This window comes from Lates calcarifer, linkage group LG6 (assembly GCF_001640805.2).
Source record: "Lates calcarifer isolate ASB-BC8 linkage group LG6, TLL_Latcal_v3, whole genome shotgun sequence".
NCBI lineage: Eukaryota > Metazoa > Chordata > Actinopteri > Centropomidae > Lates > Lates calcarifer.
Window position 1 is genome coordinate 22,534,922 of NC_066838.1, and position 19,647 is coordinate 22,554,568.

The 19,647-nt window shown below is 42.6% G+C and overlaps 1 protein-coding gene and 1 long non-coding RNA gene across 2 annotated transcripts in view; both read left to right on the forward strand.

The window, feature by feature from the left end:
* LOC108884570 (uncharacterized) overlaps positions 1-3,764 on the forward strand; it is a 50,631-nt gene extending 46,867 nt beyond the window's left edge. The window contains exons 4-5 of the long non-coding RNA XR_007813447.1: positions 2,776-3,212; positions 3,428-3,764. This is a non-coding gene — a long non-coding RNA (uncharacterized LOC108884570). The remainder of the gene's footprint in view (positions 1-2,775; positions 3,213-3,427) is intronic.
* Positions 3,765-4,990: 1,226 nt separating this feature from the next.
* Positions 4,991-19,647, forward strand: part of plxna2 (plexin A2) — a 162,684-nt gene continuing 148,027 nt past the window's right edge. Inside the window, 1 exon segment of the mRNA XM_018681933.2 lies at positions 4,991-5,148. Coding sequence (XP_018537449.1) covers positions 5,145-5,148 — 4 coding nt within the window. The 5' untranslated portion in view covers positions 4,991-5,144.

Genomic DNA, 19,647 nt, shown 5'->3' on the forward strand with positions numbered 1-19,647 from the left:
TTTGTGTTGCTGGCATTTCCCTATTGACATCTTCAATCCCCCATTTACATTTCATATCTGGCTGTGGCCCCATGTGAAAGGCCAGGCTGGATTAAGGTATCATTGTGATTGTATGTTACCCCATGGACAGGCAGGCAGGCAGAAGACCTAAATCCCTGTCTGGAGCAGAGCAGGTCTCAAGCTGCTGGTAAGCTCTCATCAGTCTCACCCTCTGCCTCACAGCTCTCCCCCCTCTCATACCTAGGAGATCAGGCGTGATGGCATGTAATGGTGGATATAATTGCTTTGTCCTCTATCTATCTTTTTCCTCTCTGAGTCGGAAGTAACCAAATGAAATGAGGTGACACACGAAGAGAGCATGAGCTCTCTCTGTCAAAGAGCCCAATGATTTCTGTCTCACGTCCAGAAGCAAATGTCAGTTTGGCTGCAGTCCGACAATATTTTGTTGGTATATCTGGCAATGTTTTTTCCTCACCCACATACATCTGGTAGCTTAGTACAAGTCAACTGTTTTTAAATTGATGCAATGCAGGAAGTAGCAGACGCTGCTCGCTGACTGAATATGTTGTTCTCTCTCTGTTTAACAGGGCTCATAAGCCTTAAAATCATGTTTCAGTTCTGCAAGCTTGCTCTGTGGGACTGTAAATAGCAAGTATCAGACAGTGAGCTAAGGTAGAACAGTAATCCAACCCTTCGCAGCCAGTTGTTGGGATTTTCCTCGTCTTCTTTACAGATACTACGGATAAAATGATTGTCTTATTTCCTCTGTAACACTCATGAGTCAGAAAATGTGTTTCTCATTGTTGCGGAACATATCCTATCCTCCATAAGCGTGAATGGATAAGGATATCCAAGGTCCCTTGTTAGTATGCAAAACAATGCATCATATTTTTCACCATGTCTCATTTCCAATTGTGAATGGGGAAGGAATGAAAAATATGCGGGAGATTACTCCGTTAAACAATTTGGTTCTGCTTAATAGTGACTCCTTTGATTTGGTCCTGGGCCCCTGAGATGAGCATGGATGAGGAATGATTGAGATGCATGGAGGAGCTTGTTCCCGGCTGCCTGCGCTGCTAAGCAGACCCACTTCACAATAATAAGAGGTCATCCCTGTTGGAGTGTGGAAATGTGTCTAATTAAAACAAAATGCTTTATCAAGAGCTGAGAAAAAGTGAGCTGCCCCAGTAAAATAAATAGCCAGCAATTTCCTGAGATTCATATTGATAAGCATCTTATTAAAACAGTCCACTATCTAATGGAAGCGCTTCGCATTATGAGAGGACTTTTGCTAATTTTCTCTCTCTCATGCTCTTCCTAGCTCCCATCCAGCATATGTATATATATGTGTGTGTGTGTGTGTGTGTGTGTGTGTGTGTGTGCGCATGTGTGTCGTATCCATCTGTATATTGGTGGTTGTGGCCATGCATGAGAGATGAACAGTACAACAAACTGGAACTTTACCTATTTTGTTAGGAGTTTTGGATTTGCTTACCTTGCACTTAAGCAGGAGTGTAAATTACTTAGTGCTCTGGGCATAAAGTACTTAATTGTTTTTCTATATCATCATTATTCATCTTCTCTGACAGCTCAATTGTGGCACTGATGTGTTGAAAGATGGACCATCTGTACTTTCTGTCTCCCTCTCTCCCTCTCCCTCTCTGTTGTTATTTTGGAGGTGCCATGTTTCCATACTGATGGCATCTGAGTCCGTGATTTGTCGCCACAAGTCTGATGTGTGAGATTACAGCACAAGGCTGCAGCTTGTGGAATGCCTCCAAGCAAGGACAAAATAATAATAAAAAAAACTATTTAATACAATGCCTCACTCTGCAAACACATCAGAGCAGCTCGCAATTACCATGTCTCCTGTGATTGCATCTCTGTGGAAATTAATTGCTATTTTAATTTTGTTTTTCCATTGATAAATCCTGACAAGCTGAAGAGATGCCTCCAATGAGAGATGTACGATTGGGCCACAGATCAGGCACATTATAGTCAATTGAACTTCAGGGTGGGTTGTTTTCCCTAAAGAAGGCAGATATCAAAATCACGACTGTGAAACCTCTTCAGAATACACAGAGATCATCACTCTGACATCCTCCGTACAGCTGCGATTTGTTGACTAAAACTTGAACTGGCTTAATTTTACTTCTCTCCCTCTTCGAGCAACTTCCTGTGTGAAATATTTCTCCTCAGTGTAGAAGCAGGAGAACAAGCCAGTCATCACCACGTGGTAGTGGGCTGCTGAGGCTCCATCAGTGGGCTATTAATGATGTAATGGGCTACCTGTATGAATGTGGTTTGTGCATGTAAGAGCGTTAGTGTGCATTTGCTGATTGCATGGCAGTGGTCCCTAGAGCCTCTTGAGTATGTATCCGGTGCCCACTCTAACAGGTGGATGGTGGGAAGTAAGCAGCGGGGGTGGACTTCCTAATGGACCTGGTTCAAATGCCACACACATCCAAGTCCCAAGATACACACTGTACATTCTGGACTCTCCTGCTTACAGCTCTGCAACAAGATATTAAAAATATCTAGTCTTTTAAACAGTCTTGTTGCATGCATTAGATACATTTAAATTACAACAAAACAAAAAATGGTTATTAACTAGTATAAGTCATAAATACTGTAAAATAATGAGGTTAAGGAAAATGTCCCCTCTAATAGCTGACATCATTAAACCTTGGAATATGAATAATTAGAATCATATGCATAAGACTGACAGTTTAGTTTTCTATCTTAATGTTTCCTGGTATTTGTTTTTCTCTCCAGTCAGGCTGATTGCTTACACGGGTCAGAGAAGAGAGAGAATGGAGTTTCAGTGGAGTCGACAGGTTGCCACATTCCCTCGTGATATCTTCATATATGGCTGGAGGGAGAGAGAATTAAAGGCATCACAAGAGGCCCCTTTGAAACCTTCCAACTTAGTATGAAATCGCTGCGTGCAAGCACTTTGATCAGGAAACGGTCAAGCGGCAGCCCTGCCGTCTGCCATCTCTCCACATTACTAATGGGAGCCTCATTCCCAGCACTGCGCTCACCCCACCACCTGACCACTGTTTGATTTGCTCACTGAACTGATCTTCAACAAATAAGCTTTGTGCTTTGCCATGAATTACCCCCATCTCTATCTGCCATCACATGTGCCTTGCAGCACCACTCTCCCTCTTTGCATGCACCAGGCTGCCCTGCACATCCAGAGATAAACAGTAGGTACAGCACATCACACAATCATAATTCCAGTAATTAACCTCCTCACCCACTGTGGGCTTTGAATCCCTTGAGTTTCTTGCCTCACCTCTTCACTCAGAAACTGTCTCTGTCTGCCAGGCTAGATTCCAAATGTAAACATAAATATAAAGTCACCAATGATTTTCCCACCTGACAACATCGTAATGACCAATGATGTGTGCTTTGATTTCAGATGTGGACAGGTGCCAGGGCTGAAAAGTGGCTGAATTACATCCCTGAAGACATGGACCATCTTGACACAGTCCTCTGCTGTGTAAGACACCCAGAGGGTTTAATGAAGGTCTGTGACATGAGGTGAATCCATGAGTTATGAGCACATTAATAAGCATCCACTGTATCTATGCACTGAATTAAGGTGCTTGAAAGAGCAAAGACACAGAACTCAGCATGACAGACAGGCAAGGAAATACGCATATTTTCCTGTTGGATTGCCTGTCACATGATATTTGTGATGCTGATTGAAAATTAAATCTAATTTAAGGAAGTCTAAGAAATTAAAGAAATTAATATGATGCTGATATTTTAAACTACATATTTTTCCTATTTCAATGTACCTGTCTTTTTCACTGTTACAAAATCTGCAGCCGGGCTCAGTCGATATGTGTCCTAAAGTGAAACATGACTGATAATATCGTACTGTATGTAATAACCAGACTTCACCTTGCAAAATGGGTTAATCTATCATCTCTCTCTGCGCAAAACAGGCAAAACCTCTTCCAGATAGTTCTGTACAACCTGTTCTTTCAATATGAATTGAGTTATGTTCCAATCAAACAAATCACAGCTTGTTCAAAATAGGGCTGCTCCAAACAGGGCTGTGAGTAATGGATTGAAAAAGTCTGTATTTGATTACCCCTGCCGCCCAGGGTTGACTAAGATCCATTTGAGAGGTAGTGCAGTGGAATTCCAATATGGACGCCCTCCAGCTATTGACCCTGTCTTTAAGTGGGCGCTGCGCTTTTAGTGTACTTACACTGGTTGTTCCACATCTTCTTCCTCCCGGCAGTTTCGCAATACTTTTGATGGCAGACACTGGGTCCCTTTCCCCCCACTCTGCATTATTGATGCATCAGAGAATGTGGATAGCCTACTTTTTGTCATAACCCACTAAGGACACAGATGCAAGAAGATAAGGGGTTGGTGTTGGTGTGATGTTTAACCATTGTAATAGAAAGAAAGAAATATATTATTCTGTAGGACAGGATCCAGTCTAAAAGAAAGAAATGCAAAGAAAGCTGAAAGTTGGCAGTTGATAATCAAGATCACTGATCAAAGATTTATCATTTATGAATAAAAATGAAAGTGATAATAGCCAAGTAGTCATTGGGTGCCTTCCCATTGAAATGAATACAATTTAATGGCTTCTGCAGCCCAAGAAACATGAATATTCATAGATTTAAAAAAGTGAGAGACAAAAATAGATATAGCAGCATAAAGAAGAGAGGATGCACTGTCACAAATTACTATGCACAACTTCATGCAATCTGTATACTTAAAAAAGTATTTTGTGCCTGACTAAAGTCACTGATGTCATTTTAGGAAAAAAAAACTTTAAGGATTCGAAAACTCTATCTGTGATTATTATCTCCGAAGCTGAAACACTCCTCTGCTGTCCGATCCTTCTGGTGAGTAGTGCAATAAATATGTCTCTGAGCTGGGGAGAGAATGAGGGAGAGTGAATCAAAAAGTAAATATAAAACTAGAGAGAAGAGGAAAGCAGAGACTCAAAAATCAAAATCATCATAGGATAGAGAGAGAGAGAGAGAGCGAGAGAGAGGGGGGCAGGTTCTCAGTTTGGTCTATAGATGGCAGTATTCTAACAGGAACAGGAGTTGGACGGCAGAGCCACTGACTGGGTTCAATGTGTGCTGCGCAGGCGAAACTCAGTGATGGGTAAGAATATTTTCTTTTTTATAAATATGATTCACCATCCACTTGTATCAATATTCAGTCAATTTGGTCGGTTATAAAGGTTTGCAATGGGACTGGGGCAGAATTTAAATCTGTATGTAATAGTCCCTTATTCCACAGAGAGTCATCCAAACTGTAAATTACACTAAGTATGTTAGAAACTTCAGACTTTCATTATTCAGTGAGCATCTTTTTGTTAAGGTGGATTTCGGCAGGTGGGGGGTTGGTGCATTGCAAATCACGGTACAGTATCATGTTTACAGCAAAGTGCTTATAGTGTTTTAAAAAGTTCTTAATAGTGTAATTCTGATGATGTTCTAAGACTGACTCCTTGCATTATACGCAAATGTTTCTTTAATGTATGTATTATTAATACTTTAGTTTGGGCGGAAACAGTTAACACCGTAATAAGCCGGAGTGTGAGGGGGCTGGGTTTAAACGCGCAGTGTGCCAGTGGCAGCGTACACACACTACTGTACATTGATGGAGCCGCTAATCTATGGCAGTCCGGCAGAGCTCTGTGAGGAAGCCACGCTGCGGGTCTGAAACCGACGCTGCGAAATTACACCGTCGGACGATGGCAAGCCTGGCCACAGCTTTCACATAACCTACACGTATCTGTAGAGCAGCCTGGAGGACGCTGAATCCCAAACTGAAGGAATGTGTCGTCTCATTGACACGGTCTAGTAAAGTTAACATTAGCAGGTCACTTCAGACGGCGAAAGCTCTGCCGCGAAGTTTACGCACTGAATTTGCAATTACTCGCGGTAATGAAGGTTTCTACTTGAATGAATGACGCCGCTGCCGCCGCGGAACAGGTTTCGTAGGCAGTTATATTCTCGGAATTGGAAAAGGTGGTGAATGTAAAATTATCGAAGCATTCCCGTGAAGGGAGACTGTCCAGATAGAGCATTTGGAAACATTATTTCACTGTGGATGTGAGTCTAGCGCATCAGTTAAAACCCAGAAGACAGCAGCCGCGCTGGAGGGAGCAGGATAACCGGGAGATCCAGTTTAAATGAAGAGGTGAGTGAACGATCATCCCGCTCGTTTAGGCTAAATCTGCTTTACAGGGTGTAAATATTTGTTTAAATCCCACATGACTGTCATATGCGCTGCACACAAAAAGGGCTACACAGTTCTTCAGCAGAGGGCTAATTTCCGGCACTGCGGAGAGACAACTGAAGAGAGACATTTTTCATTTTAGGCTGCAGGCTCTGGTAAGGTAGCAGCCTGTTTCAATATTTCATTATGGCTTTGCAACAGCTCACACTTTGACGCCTAAATGAATGATGAGGTGCGACCATAAAATACAGGCTATGGTTTACAACAGCTGCACTGTTTCTCCATATGAAATCATTGTATTGGAACAGTGTTTGCACCTACAACAGGCTTTACACACAGGTGTGCTTTGGATCCCTCACATTTCTACCAATTATGTTCTATTCTCATTTATCAGGATTTGCCTTCCTCCTCATACACCAGTATTATTGAGTTATAATCTTGACTTCAGAGATGATACTTCCAGTTAGCGTCATTCTGGTTGATGGGATGCTTCTGGTTTGTGTCAGTAAGATCTTGTTTTACAATATCTAATGAAGTTACTCGACAGGCAGAGTTATTTTTAGATTCTTTATGTCCTGATGCTTGCATTACACTGCTGGACTGTCTAATGATCTTAATTTGTTGACCTTAATTGTGATCTTAGAATTACACAGCCATGTATTTAAAGAACTACATACTACATATTTAGATGAAATATGCCGACTGGTAGCAGGTTACAGACCTGGACCTGTGCGTCACTGCAACAAGTGAACCTTGAGTCTGGAGTCGGAGCTGATTATCAGTTTAATGTCTCACTTTTATGTTCACTAAAATAGATAGACTGTGAATTACTTTCACTAGGTCAGTGATCTAGATCACATCCTCCAAATTTTAAATGTTTCTTGTCACATTTGTTCTCTTCTCAAGTTAAAACCAAAAAACCCTAATTGGCAATAATAACAAAAAAAAAAAAAAAAAAAAAAAAATCTAATACAGTGTGGCCAGCTAGCATCAATTTAGGTTTCCAGATCGACACTAGACCTCATCTGTCCAATTCAGCAGATGCACCTACAAATCTTCATTCACTGTCAGTCTGCCAGCGCTCCGGCAAGCACCCATGACAATGACTCTAAAGAAAATAAATGTTGTCTTAAATAGAAAATTGCCTTACATTTGCATGAAAATAACTTACATCTGCCATGGCTGATGAGTAGCATATTAAACCCTCTGCTCGCGCAATCAAAACCCGTTCTTTCTTGGTGAAATCACAGTTTTTGTGCATCTGAAGCGTGACCCCCCTCACATCATTATTTTAATATCCATCTCAAAGTGAAACAGCAGTTTGACCCCTAAGCAGCCACCGGGGTGGAAATAGCTGCCTTTGGAGGCACAAACCGGTCCTCATCATTGGTTTGATTATCACATGCTGATTATATTCACCTAATTAACTCCAATCTAATGAAAAAACCACCATTACCACTGAGCAATCAGTTCCTCTGACCAGTTGGCTTTTTAGCTGCTGTAATATGATTGTTTTATACAGTTCTTTTAGTTGTGCTTTGGCACATTTGGCTCATATTCATTTTTACCATTTATAAACCTACATTAACCTTATATGACTCAAGTTTATTGCTGCTAACTTGTTTCTTTGAAGACAAGATCATACCAGAGAATTGCTGTTAAAAAGATTTCCAAAGCTGATGTTGATAGTCTCAGTTAATTCTGAAAGCAATAAATCGCAGTCAGTTTGTTCTCTTTTTAAATAATGGAGGATATGAGCAAAGATCTTAAGAATTCTGCTCAATGAATCACTTTCAAGTGATGCCTTTGAAGGCACGCCATCCAAGAAAGCCTTTCGAGAAGCACAGCATCACACATTCATCCAATCAATGAGGTTAACCTCCCCTTCGACTGGGCAAACTTAGATCGAGATTTGTGGAGTAACGGTTGTTTCTCTGCCACTGCCTCTCCACTTCACCTCTCTGCAGGGGGCTCCAATATTTTTGATTGGATTTACGGCAAGGCTGTGTGGTCAGCAAGGTATTCTGTTGTTACTTTCTGATTGAGTTATTTGCATAAGTCTGTTTGGGACTTACATTTCCCCAGGGAAAATATTCATGACTTGCGTTCTTTAATCGGGGTGTTTTCACCTGTGCTCAAATGCAAGAGAGATTTATTTTAGTCAGGATTGCACATGATTTTGTCGTCACTTCAAACATTTAATCTTGACTTTGAGAACACACAGAATCAGCATCTGTCAGTGTCTGCGACAAACTCTGCTGATTGGCGCGCATGGCTCAAGAGCGTCCTCTGTTGATGAAGAGCAAAGAGCCTAAACGACCAGCTGAGTTAATTATCAGGCCACAATGCAAGCACACAACCTCTCTTCATTCAGTGCCTTCCACTTATGCTGTTCAACAACTATGATGACATTACTAACTAATTTTTTAACTGCATGATTTGCCACTGAATGAGTTGTTACTGCTTTTCTGTGTGCTGTGTCACCACCAGCATTCACACAGCACACTGCTTGCTCCTCTTTGGATTCCCCCCTTAAGGCAGACAGACTCACCACAGTTTAGCTTGAGAGATTTTGACAAGTCGCTACGCATGCAGGCAGAATCCTTGACCTATTTCTTAATGAGTGAATACTGCAAATGCGCTCAGCGGCTGTGTATTCTGAACAAACCCCCCACCCACCCCACCCACCCCCGCGCCCCTTATAGGCAACCCCCACCATCCCAACTGTCTTTTGCTCACACACACACGCATGCAAACACACGAACACATGCAGATAATGGTGCTTTTGTGAGTTCACTGACTCATTCTCCCACAGATATAGGTCCTCCTTTTTCTATCTGCTGGAGTGTACAAATAGTGAGTGAGTGTTTGTTTTAATGCAATTGGCCTCCCGTCTTCGCTCACTGTGGGCTGTTTATCTGAACCTCTCAACTGTCCAGCTGTCACAACAGAGATCTCAATCTCCTTGACCCACACACGCTCCACTCCCTCAGCCTTGTTATGCGCATGTTTGTGTCTGGAGTCTGCGTTTATGGTGCAATTTTACACGTAAGGATTGACATAAGGGAGATCTGGATCTGTAGTGACATTGATCAAGTGGAGTGCAGCCAGGGAGAACATTTAGTCTGAGAAGGGTCTGGCTTCAGTGAAAAGCAGAAGATCACAACCGCCTTGTTCTCTTCATCCGTGCAGCAGCAGGCTCCGTCCTCTGTGCTCGCCATCTCTTCTCTGGATAATTGTAAACAACACAAGTTTTTCTACCTGCCTCCGACACTTCAAGTGCCAGATTCAGCAGTAGAGATGGTCTCTGCAGAGGCTGATTATCCCAGCGAACATTAATTTAAGCTGTTGTTGGTTGTAGAGGCGATACTGTGATATGTTGATTCAGGAGTGTAGGAACAGAGAAGCCCCTCTCTGCATCTGGTATAAGATAACACAAAACTTGAATACAATGACTCTGATACTCAGATAGTGGGCAGGTATCAGGCTAAAATTGGAAAATGATATTGGAGAGCTTCCACTATGTTACTATATGATAGCAACAGAGCTTATGTTAGAAAGCAAAACTAATTGATTTTCAGACTCTCTACATTACATAGATGAATGACAAATCTCTTTCACTGAGAAACAGATTGTTTTTATTTACTTTGTCCAAGAAGTCTGAGGTAGCACTATTTGGATGCATCTCAGTGTCCCTTTGTCTGTTCCAAAGAGTGAAATCTAGTGTTGAATATCCTCTTATGAAGATATTCCCTTGATATTAACATATAGATGCCATAGATCTTAAGATACAGCATTACTCTTTGATAATTCCAGCACAATAGCAGATGTTAGAAAACACCACAGGGCTACATTTAATGGTCTAGTCATGCTGCTGCAGCCGTTTTCATCATCTTGAGTAGTTGTGCATGTAGCCTTCAGTGACTTATTGAATCGTTGAAACCATTTTAAATTGATGACTACAGGCCACTACATTGTTAAGTAGCAGCTTGCCCAGTATGAGCAACACATAGCACAGAGTGCAAAAATCAATGCCACTCCTTTGCATTTCATTTTTCACGATACTCAGTGAGACCGTACTTTTTTAAAATGCTGTGAGTAGAAAGAAAACCACCTTTTCTGTTGTGGTGCTCTACCATGCTGGGATTTTTTCTGTGATAGGCCTGTTAAGAGAGTTTGTTTACCCATCTCTGTCAGGATGCTTGCTGTTTTTTGCAAGAAGGCTGTGTGTGTGTGTGTGTGTGTGTGTCTGTAGCTCCCAAACAGGCTCCAGCCAGTCCCATCAGAGGACTGACAGGGAACGGTTAACAGTCGTCCCTCTGCCAGACGCAACCATGGCCAGTTTAGATCCTGCTCTCTCTATTGATGGCAGCAAGTTAGCAATGAACCCCAGTGTGCACTCTGCTGTCCCAAAGGCTTGCCAGCTTGCTGAAACAAAGCCTTTTGTAGGGCCACTAAATCCAACAGATGGAGAAATGGACAGTAAATGAAAGTAGAGCGAAAGGGGAATAAAGGAATTTAGCGGAGCATGTTTGTGAGTAGGCATTTAGGCTGCTCCTTTGGGAAGCCTAACACCCTCACAATGCAATACTGGCAGAACTTAAATGTTCTCTCGTTGACATGCTGAGAGACCGGCTTTGGGCCCCCGTGTGAGTGGAGAAGGCAGTCTGCTCACGAGGTCTCTCCAGGGCCAGGGAAGCCTTTATTAAGATGTTAATGGAACTGCCTTCATGACACATTTCCATGGGACAGGATCCCTCGCCTCTGCCATTCTTTAGTGCCTCAATCTGCCTGGTACAATCATCAGTCTCTCTCCCTCACACAACAGTCTGTTTAGGCATTCAGCCCCATCTCCACATTCCCTTGCCCGAGCGCTCTCACTCTTATCTGATCCCTGCTGTCAGAAGCCGTCCTATATTTTACCACGTGTAACAAAATTACGCGATGCCAGCGATAAGGGCAGCAATCCTGGCACAGGGACCTGCAGAATAACAAGTCTGGCTGTTTGTTTGTCACTGATCTTCACACTGGTTGGAAGTCAGACTGTCACCCCAGCAAGCCATGAGGACTGTTAGGATTTTTTTTCTCTCCAAACACTGTCAGCAGGTTGCTCGTTTCCAGAACACTACCTATGTTGCTTCTCCTCAGTCGTCTTAGCCCTCAAACTGCTCCCGAGGCTGCCCAGTATGGCCTGAGTGGCTTATCAAAGCAACAACAACAAAAAGAGAAGGGGAGAAAGACCTCAAACTTTACATACAAATGCCTTGACTTGCTTCATTGTCATGAAAGGCACTGCATGCATTGTCTCTACCTTTTTCTCTTTCCACATCCATTTGAATATAAGTCAGTTTAGTCTGGCACCATCAATAATCAATTAGCTGGTGTCATGGGAGGATGTGTGTTTTTGTTTGGTGGAAACTTCACAATAAGTGAGCAACAAAAAGGAGCGGGAGAGAGAGGCAGAGTGGGAGGGGGCTTGTGTAAGATGCCATGGGGCAGCTGTCAGGAGCAGATGACTGTGTGTGCGTATGTGTCTGTCTGTGTCTGTGTGTGTGCATGTGCACACATCCATGCATGTGTGTGTATGTGGTGTGAGCCAGTGTAATTTGTGCTTGGCTGCGTGTGTTTGTGTGTCCATTTTAATTTATTTTTGTTTGACTGTGTGGCACATGTGTCTTGTGTGTGTGTGTGTGTGTGTGTTTGTGTGTGTGTGTGTGTGTGTGCACATGTGTGTAAGTGTGAGCTGAGGCATCAGGGTAGGCAGTAAGGGCAACACACTACCATGCTGCCCACACTGCCCCCTGGTGATGAGGATGCCTCTGCCTGCCATTGTCACCATGGTTACTGCAGGAAAAGGGGCGCAGACGTTGCTTGTCTAGTCTGCTCATGTGCCATAGGGGAGCCCGGCCAACAGCAGCTTTGTTCCTGTACTATATATGCTGTGGTCCAATTACAACTAGGACTACTTTTAACTCAAAGGGGCCTATTATGTCCATTAGCTCTGTCTGCCATTTCAAAGCAGTGTGTAATAGACTTACGGTAGTATTTGCCCAAGAACTGCAAAATCCAGCAGGTTAGTGTATTTACATTAACTTAATTCTCTCCATGCTTATTGTATTGAATTTTCTCCCCTTTGGGTCGCAGGAAACGCACCACTTGAATTCTCTTGTTATGCTTCAAGGCTCAATGGCATGTATATACCTGCACCCATGCTCTCTTCATTGTTACTATTTTGCAGTCAGCCATGGCCTTATCTGGGTGGATAGCTCCTCTCTGTGAGGCAGGAGTCTCATCCCCAGCCCTCAGCAGAGAAGCAAAGAAAAGAAAAGGGGAAATAAGGCCTTCCAAATTCATTCCTGAGTGAGATAGCAAAGAGAACCCTGTCTGGAAAAGTCCTCCCCTTTCCCTGTCTATGTTGTTCCATCCCACACACACAAACACACAAACACATACTCTCTTGATAAACTTTTTCCACTGTTGTAGACCAAAGTAAATTGTGCTAAATTGATGATGAAAGACCTTGAAACTCCCACATCTTCAAAACATAGAATCTGGGCCACTGTCTTATTTCCCCGTAATATTGATAGAAGCGTAAAAGCAAACAATTATACGCTGCTTTCAAAACTGCACATGGCTTAAAAACATGGATGTTTTTTTAACAGGAGTGCTGGTTGTGAAGGTACTAGGAAGGAAGGATCATGGACACATCATGATAAAAGTTTGGACTAAAGCTGCTGCCGCCAGTCCTGCATCTCCAGACTCTTTACTTTGGCCCAAGGTGATTTATAGTGTCCAGGCCAGGGGAAATGAATTCTCCTCTGGGATAACAGTTATGTTTATGCATGAATACATGACTCTGATCCACACACTGAAGCCGATGGGAGAAAAGGGATGAAAAGTACTTAAAAAGGGAGGCTGTTTGTCATAAAACCCACACAGAGTCTGTGCCGAGGATGTCTAGTTGCTTTCCTGGCATGCTCGGGGCAAAACCGTTAATAACACTTTATGAATGTAATTGCTTTTGCTGTTGATTTTGACCTCAGCCCGACCTTTAAGATTATAGCTTTGTACACCATGAGCATAGAGCTTTGTGGAATGTGTTGGATGCTGAAGAACAATGAATCCTGTTTTCCCCTTGATACATTTCTGGGAGCCCGTCTTATCAAATGATATCAACAAATGGCCATTGTGAATCATGCTGTACAAACTAAATTGAGCTATAGTAACAGTGTGCCTGCCGAATGACTGGTATTTGTGCCCACCAGCCAAATGTTATCAAGATGAATCTATCATAGGGGAAGTTAGATGTTGTTTCATTACTCTTACTTCCTAGTGCCCCGCACTATCAAAGGGAAACACTGCATGTACTCAGTGGAACAGCAGGAGCTCGCCCAGACAGGCACATTATTCTGCCTCTGTCATAACCAATGAAATGTGAAACATGACAGTAGCGTCTTCTTGTAACCTGCAGTAGATGCAATGAAAATCATTAACATAGAGTAAGTGACATGATGTGATATCACGCCATGCAAAACACATAATCAAAAATCACTACATCTTCACACATCCACTGCAATGTAGGTCAGAGGCATTGTCTTTTCTGTGCTGTTAACGGAGATTGAATCGGGGTATCTAAGACTATTATTCCGAGTGTGACAGCCAAGCTTTTTTTGCAGCAGAAGACTTGACTTCCCTGTGTTGTCCGTGAAGATGTTGATTAAATATGACTGCTCTGTTGCATTTGCCTGCCTAAGGGAGACAGAGGTAGAAGAAGAGAGGGAAGTGAGTGGAGAGAGTGAGAAAGGCAGAGCACTGGGCAGGTTTGTACTTGAAAGCAGTGAATGAGCATCCTTTCTTGTCTTAATCTGCAACAGTTAGGGATTTACACTATGGAAGCTAATGGTGTTAACCTGCAGCTGATCCACACAGAAGCTGCATTCAAAGGATATTTGACATCTTACTGCTGCAACGACCTCGGCTTTACCAGACACACCTTTATTTATCTCGCAGAGAAAACGAGAAAAGCTGGGAATTAAGAAGATTTTTTTTTCTCATTGCAGAAGGCATCTCTGAGCTTGTAGGTACAATGTTTACTGTTAAGTACTTTGCACAAGCCTCATTGCCTTTGCTGCTGCAAGCCCTCCCCCACATTTCTCAGAGAACATGTTCAACTTGACAAGAGGTGAATAGGTGAGGTAAATTTGCATTTTGTTACAAAGCATGCACAATGTTTCAGGCGTTTTTTTTGTGAACATAATGTTGAATATAAACAGTTTGCTTTTGCAGGGTTTCAAGGCCCTTAATGAATGTTTTTCTCCACAAATTTCACATATCACTGTAGAGGAGGGTTTGATCAACACAGTTAAGCATTAATTTTAATTAGTCTTTTCTTTTTGAGGAGTACAGTGAATGGTTTATTCTTTGTTTTTTTTCCAAGCTGGTGATTAAGTGTATCATCCCCTCTGCATTCACCCTCCTCCCTTTCTTTTGCCTCCTCTCTCTGTTCTCTCCTATTTATTTGGGAGGGTGGAAGAGTGAGAAACAGTGAGAGTGAGCTGGGTGGAAGGATGCCAGAGGGGACTGGCATGTGGCTTAGATGCTGGGAAATGTCAGCACATTTTTGCATTCACCTGCTTTTTGGGACCTTAGCACACATTCTGCTGCACGTCCTCAAACGAGAAAAAAGAAAATTAGAAAATAGAGTTTTTAAAGAGAGAGTGGGGCTGCTGGGCAACGTGTCACTGTTGAATAGGTCGAGAGTACACATAAGCACATTCTTACTCATCTGAGCGCACGCACACACCTCTTCTCACCACAATGTAAATCCTTCATGGATTCCTTGTGTGCAGACATTGACAAGACTGATAAAGGACACGTTGCTTTTGTTGATTTTGCCAAGGCTACAGTATTTGTGGGTTGTGTAGTTCAAAACATTAGTAGATTCAATGGCTTAAGGTCTGAATAGCTGAAATGTAGCGTGTCTGCCTGTCTGTCTCCCTGAGAACATGTACAGTAGCTTCTGTGTCAAGGTAAACAATCCCTCCTCTCTTTGTGCACTACTCTTTGACGCAACCTCTTAGAGAAAGAAGCAAAGCAAATAAAATAAAACTGTAGGTAGAAAGACAGACAGACTGATTTTACTGTAGGATTCACTGTTAGATTTTTTTTTACTTCCAGTTCTTTCATACTAGTACCAGAGTTACAAAAGGAACCTGTTTCTAACATAATGTGATATCTGCTTGTAACATTTAGCAATAAAGGGTCTTTACAAGGAATGTCTTTCAGTGAAAGGAAATGGAGAGGAATTAGCTGTTAAATACCTGCCCTAAATGAATGACTTAATTTAACTGAAACACTCAGCAGAGCTAATAGGTGTCGTCAACAAACTCTATGCTCTTGTTATTGTTTATTAACCTCAGTGAGATGGCATGTATAGACAAGAGACTGGTCTTCTGAGTCAGATGATAATATGAATATACATGACCAATCATACAGAAATATGCCTGTAAATGACTGGCATATTGCTCCCGCTGGTCCATACCTTGACCATGACTCACCAAGGCCAGGGGTCACTCCTCGTATAGCACTCACAGGGCTGGCTGTAACAATGCACTGAAATCCAGCCTCTGGTACAAAACAGAGGAGGAAACTGGGAGGTCTGGGATTTTTTTTTTACTTGTGACACTTGAGTCCGACAGGAAGAGAAAAGGAAGCTGGAAGGGAGGGACGGAATAGGAAGGCAAAAAATATTTTGTAGAAGTCAAGGGCACTGTGTGCCAGGCAGAGCTATGACTGAGGGGTACCATTTGCACAGCATTAGTTTAAGAAAACAGAGGGTTTGGGAATAGCTGACTAACTAGACTTGCTTCAGCAATCTCGCAGGATGTGCAGTATAGGCTCGGATGCTCTAGGTGTGTGTGGAAGTATAATACTCCAGACTAATGGGGAAACTCTCTCATTGACTCCTAGTTCAGCCAGACTGAAACAGCAGTGAACCAACCACCAAGTGTCCTAATTACCCCACTTCAGCATGTTAGTCTGCCCCAGCTGCTCCTATTTATGTTACTGATGAAATGCTGAATGGGGCTTTTTTTCCCCTTCGTTACATTTTCTCGAGGGTAGCAAATAGTCAATTTTTATCGTTTTTCTCTTTCCTGTTATTGCAGTTTTTTGATGGAGTATGATTATATGTTTTCACTACTGCTGATGCAGTTTATGGGGAGCAGCAGCAGGACTGTTTTGTTTGGCTGAAAGGGCGACTGCCAAGTACCCTACCCCATCTTTTGCCCCCATCTCCCCCAACTAAGAAATGACAGAATGTGGTGATAGAAGGAAATACTCAGGCTGCCCGCCGCTGTGTTTATGCTGACGCTAACGTAGGCATCAATTTCATCATATCCTCTGCCACAGCATACTTATCATCGAGAGGTTTCAGTTACATCTCTCAATTGGATGGAGAGAGGCTGGCTGGCCTGCCGAAGCCTCATTTTACTGCTTCACTAAACCTGTGGCCCAGTATGATGGCTTTTAAAGCAGTCAAGCCACAGCGTCCCTCCCTTAGCTTCATCATCTATGTGTGCGGTCTCAGGAAAAAAGTTAATGTGAGGTGAAAACTGCCACAGAGGAATTCAGATCGCCTGGGTTTGGTATTGGACATACTGACCAGGCATGGGAATGCTTTCTTTGATTTATTTTCAGTTATTGCTCTGTCTGTTCATGTTCTTTATTGCTCTCTTTTTTCCTCTTGGTATTGCTCTTTCCCTCTCTCCCCTCTTTATTGCTCTTTCTTTCGCCCCTCTCTTTTTGGCCGTCTTTTTGTCTCTCTTTTTTTTGCACCGTGGGATCTGGTCCCAGCCTGCTTTACTTCCTTAACAATGAAACAGATGCTAATTTTAATCATCTTACTAGCAGAGATTAGTCTTTGATCAAACTTAATGCCCAGAAAGCAACTGCTGTATTCAGCTTCAGAGGGAGGGAGAGACTGTGCTTGTAAATGTGATCTGACGACTAAGGCAATGCAGGATACTCCACTGGAGAGCTGTTACACTTAAGCCCTTTATACATGTATTTCTCTTGCCCAACATTTTACATGATGTGCAGTCAAAGCATTGTAAGAATTACAGTCCATTTTACACTAGAGCTGGATTTAGACAGTTGCTGCTCTGAATGTCAATGTTTCTTTTCCCCCTCAAGACCTACTTATGTGCATGCAAGTGTGTGTGATTACATCAATGACATGCTTTCCAGAGATCCAAGCCTCTCCGCTGGGTGACTATATCAAGATGTAGTACAAGAAGAATACTGATGGACAGTTGTATGAGGCTCAGTGGCCACACATAAAAGATGCTCTCCAGTGTCTGTCTGAAGAATATGGATGGCCTGACTATCTCTGTGTTATATCTACAGCAGAGCAGGGGACAGACTCAGAAGCCTCTGGCATGTGAAAATGAGTGTGAAGCACTTATTCCCAGGTTCACTGATGTAGTGGACGGGCTATAGTAGCTCTTCATACAGCTCTGACAGATTCAGATCGGCTCTGACAGCCAGGAATCTAGTATGGTATAAGCATGCTACATGTGTGCTTCACTGCAGTTACCCCTTTCTCATTTCAGGCTGCTCGACTTTTCTTGGTTCATCAAAAAGAGTCGATCCCAGAGTTACTGCAGGTGTAGTGACTGGAGGAAAGGAAGAGGGGAGCAAGAAAAAAGCATTCATGGCCAGTGATAGTCCACAGTGTTCAAGGTTTTTCTCTGTTGCCTGGCTCTTTAAGGCCACAAAATATAAGAAGTCCATAGGGCTGTTTCTCTTTTCCCTCCTGTCCATGTGACTTTGAACATAATTAATATTAGCACCCCCCCCCCACTTTCTCTGTGTTTCATCACAGTAGTGGATGATAATATTGATACGTTGCCTCCATCTCTTGCGTATTATACAGTACAATACTCAACCTTCACAGCTATAGTGAATAATACCAGGCATTGCTATTACTCTGCCAACATGCTATTTTTCATTATAGACCTTCTAGGTCACCATGACATTCCTTCCTTCCACCTCCCACCTCCCCACTGCTCACCCATTCTGCTATGAGCAGGTGGGGAGCAGTTGTGCCACATGTGTAATAAATGTGCTTCACAGTATTTTGTGCATACCTGTACTCCAGGGCACATGTTATATGATACTGTCCTTTCTGTACATTTTTGCTGAGTTTCAAAAATGTTCTTTACACTTTAAAAAAAAAAAAAAATGTAGGTCATTTAGGGCATCTTTGTCAAATTCTTTTGTACTTTAGTAGTACAGTGCAGTTTCATGATTAAATTGATATCTTGTTTGGCAAAGTTTTTAACAGTTTACCTAAAGCTTCACACTAGTGTTTTGATAAAATGCTTGCTGTGGTAGTATGCCTGCTCAGCTATCAGAACACCGACTCACAGGAAACCAGCCAATGCTTAGTTTCCACTGTATCCCAGCCAGCACTGCATCCTGTACGGGGTTCACACGGAACAGGCCGGAAGGCATGCATGTGTGCTTCAGCACTGATCCAGCCAGTCGCTCAGTCAGTCAGCCAGCTTGCTCCCTGAGCTCTGTCCTGTCCTGGCATGGCCTGTCGGCAGCTGCCGCACTCCAGAGGACGATCAGGTGGACTTTAATACACCCAGCAAGCACAAGGCTGAGCTAATGCTTACTGCAGCACTCACTACTGTTTTATTATTCATATTCATTGCTAGTCCTAGTTGGACTTGCATACAAATGTAGTGTAAGCTTTTCTCTGAGCTGTGGTCTATGGCATCACTTTTATAACTTTGCTTCCCTACGTGCTAGACTAAAACCATTCCTAAAAGTTTTCAGACAACATACCAAAGCATGCTGTTCTCACCCTATCTTGCCCTGTTGCTCATTAATTGGTCTTTTAGAGAACATGTAACCAGTACGCTATGTGTACTCCTCATTTCAATTATCAGTAGAACTACAAAATTCTTTCATTTATTTATGTAACAGTCAAGATTTGTCAGTGGAATATAATTACCACAGTTTTGTTACAATGGCAGCACACATTCAGCCTCTTGCTGCCTGTTAAAATGACTATAATGCTTGGTGTATAAACACAGCAATATTGAACACCATTGTTGTGTTTTGTGGTGGGCTGTCCACAGAGTCCTCACAGAAAACAGTACATTCTGCTTGCTAGGCATGTATCCTTCTGTGTGAGTAAGCACCCAATTTCCTCACCACATGCTGTTATTGCCTCTCATCCAAAGGGAGATTGGGCTAAGTAACTAGCCGCAGACTTGATTTTGTGGTGTTTTATCACCTCTGATGAAATTAGAGGGGCCTCTACCAGGCTGAGGTGGAAGCAGAAACAGAGTGAGAGAGCAGCAGAGAGTCTGAACCATTTGCGACATATGTGATAATGCATCT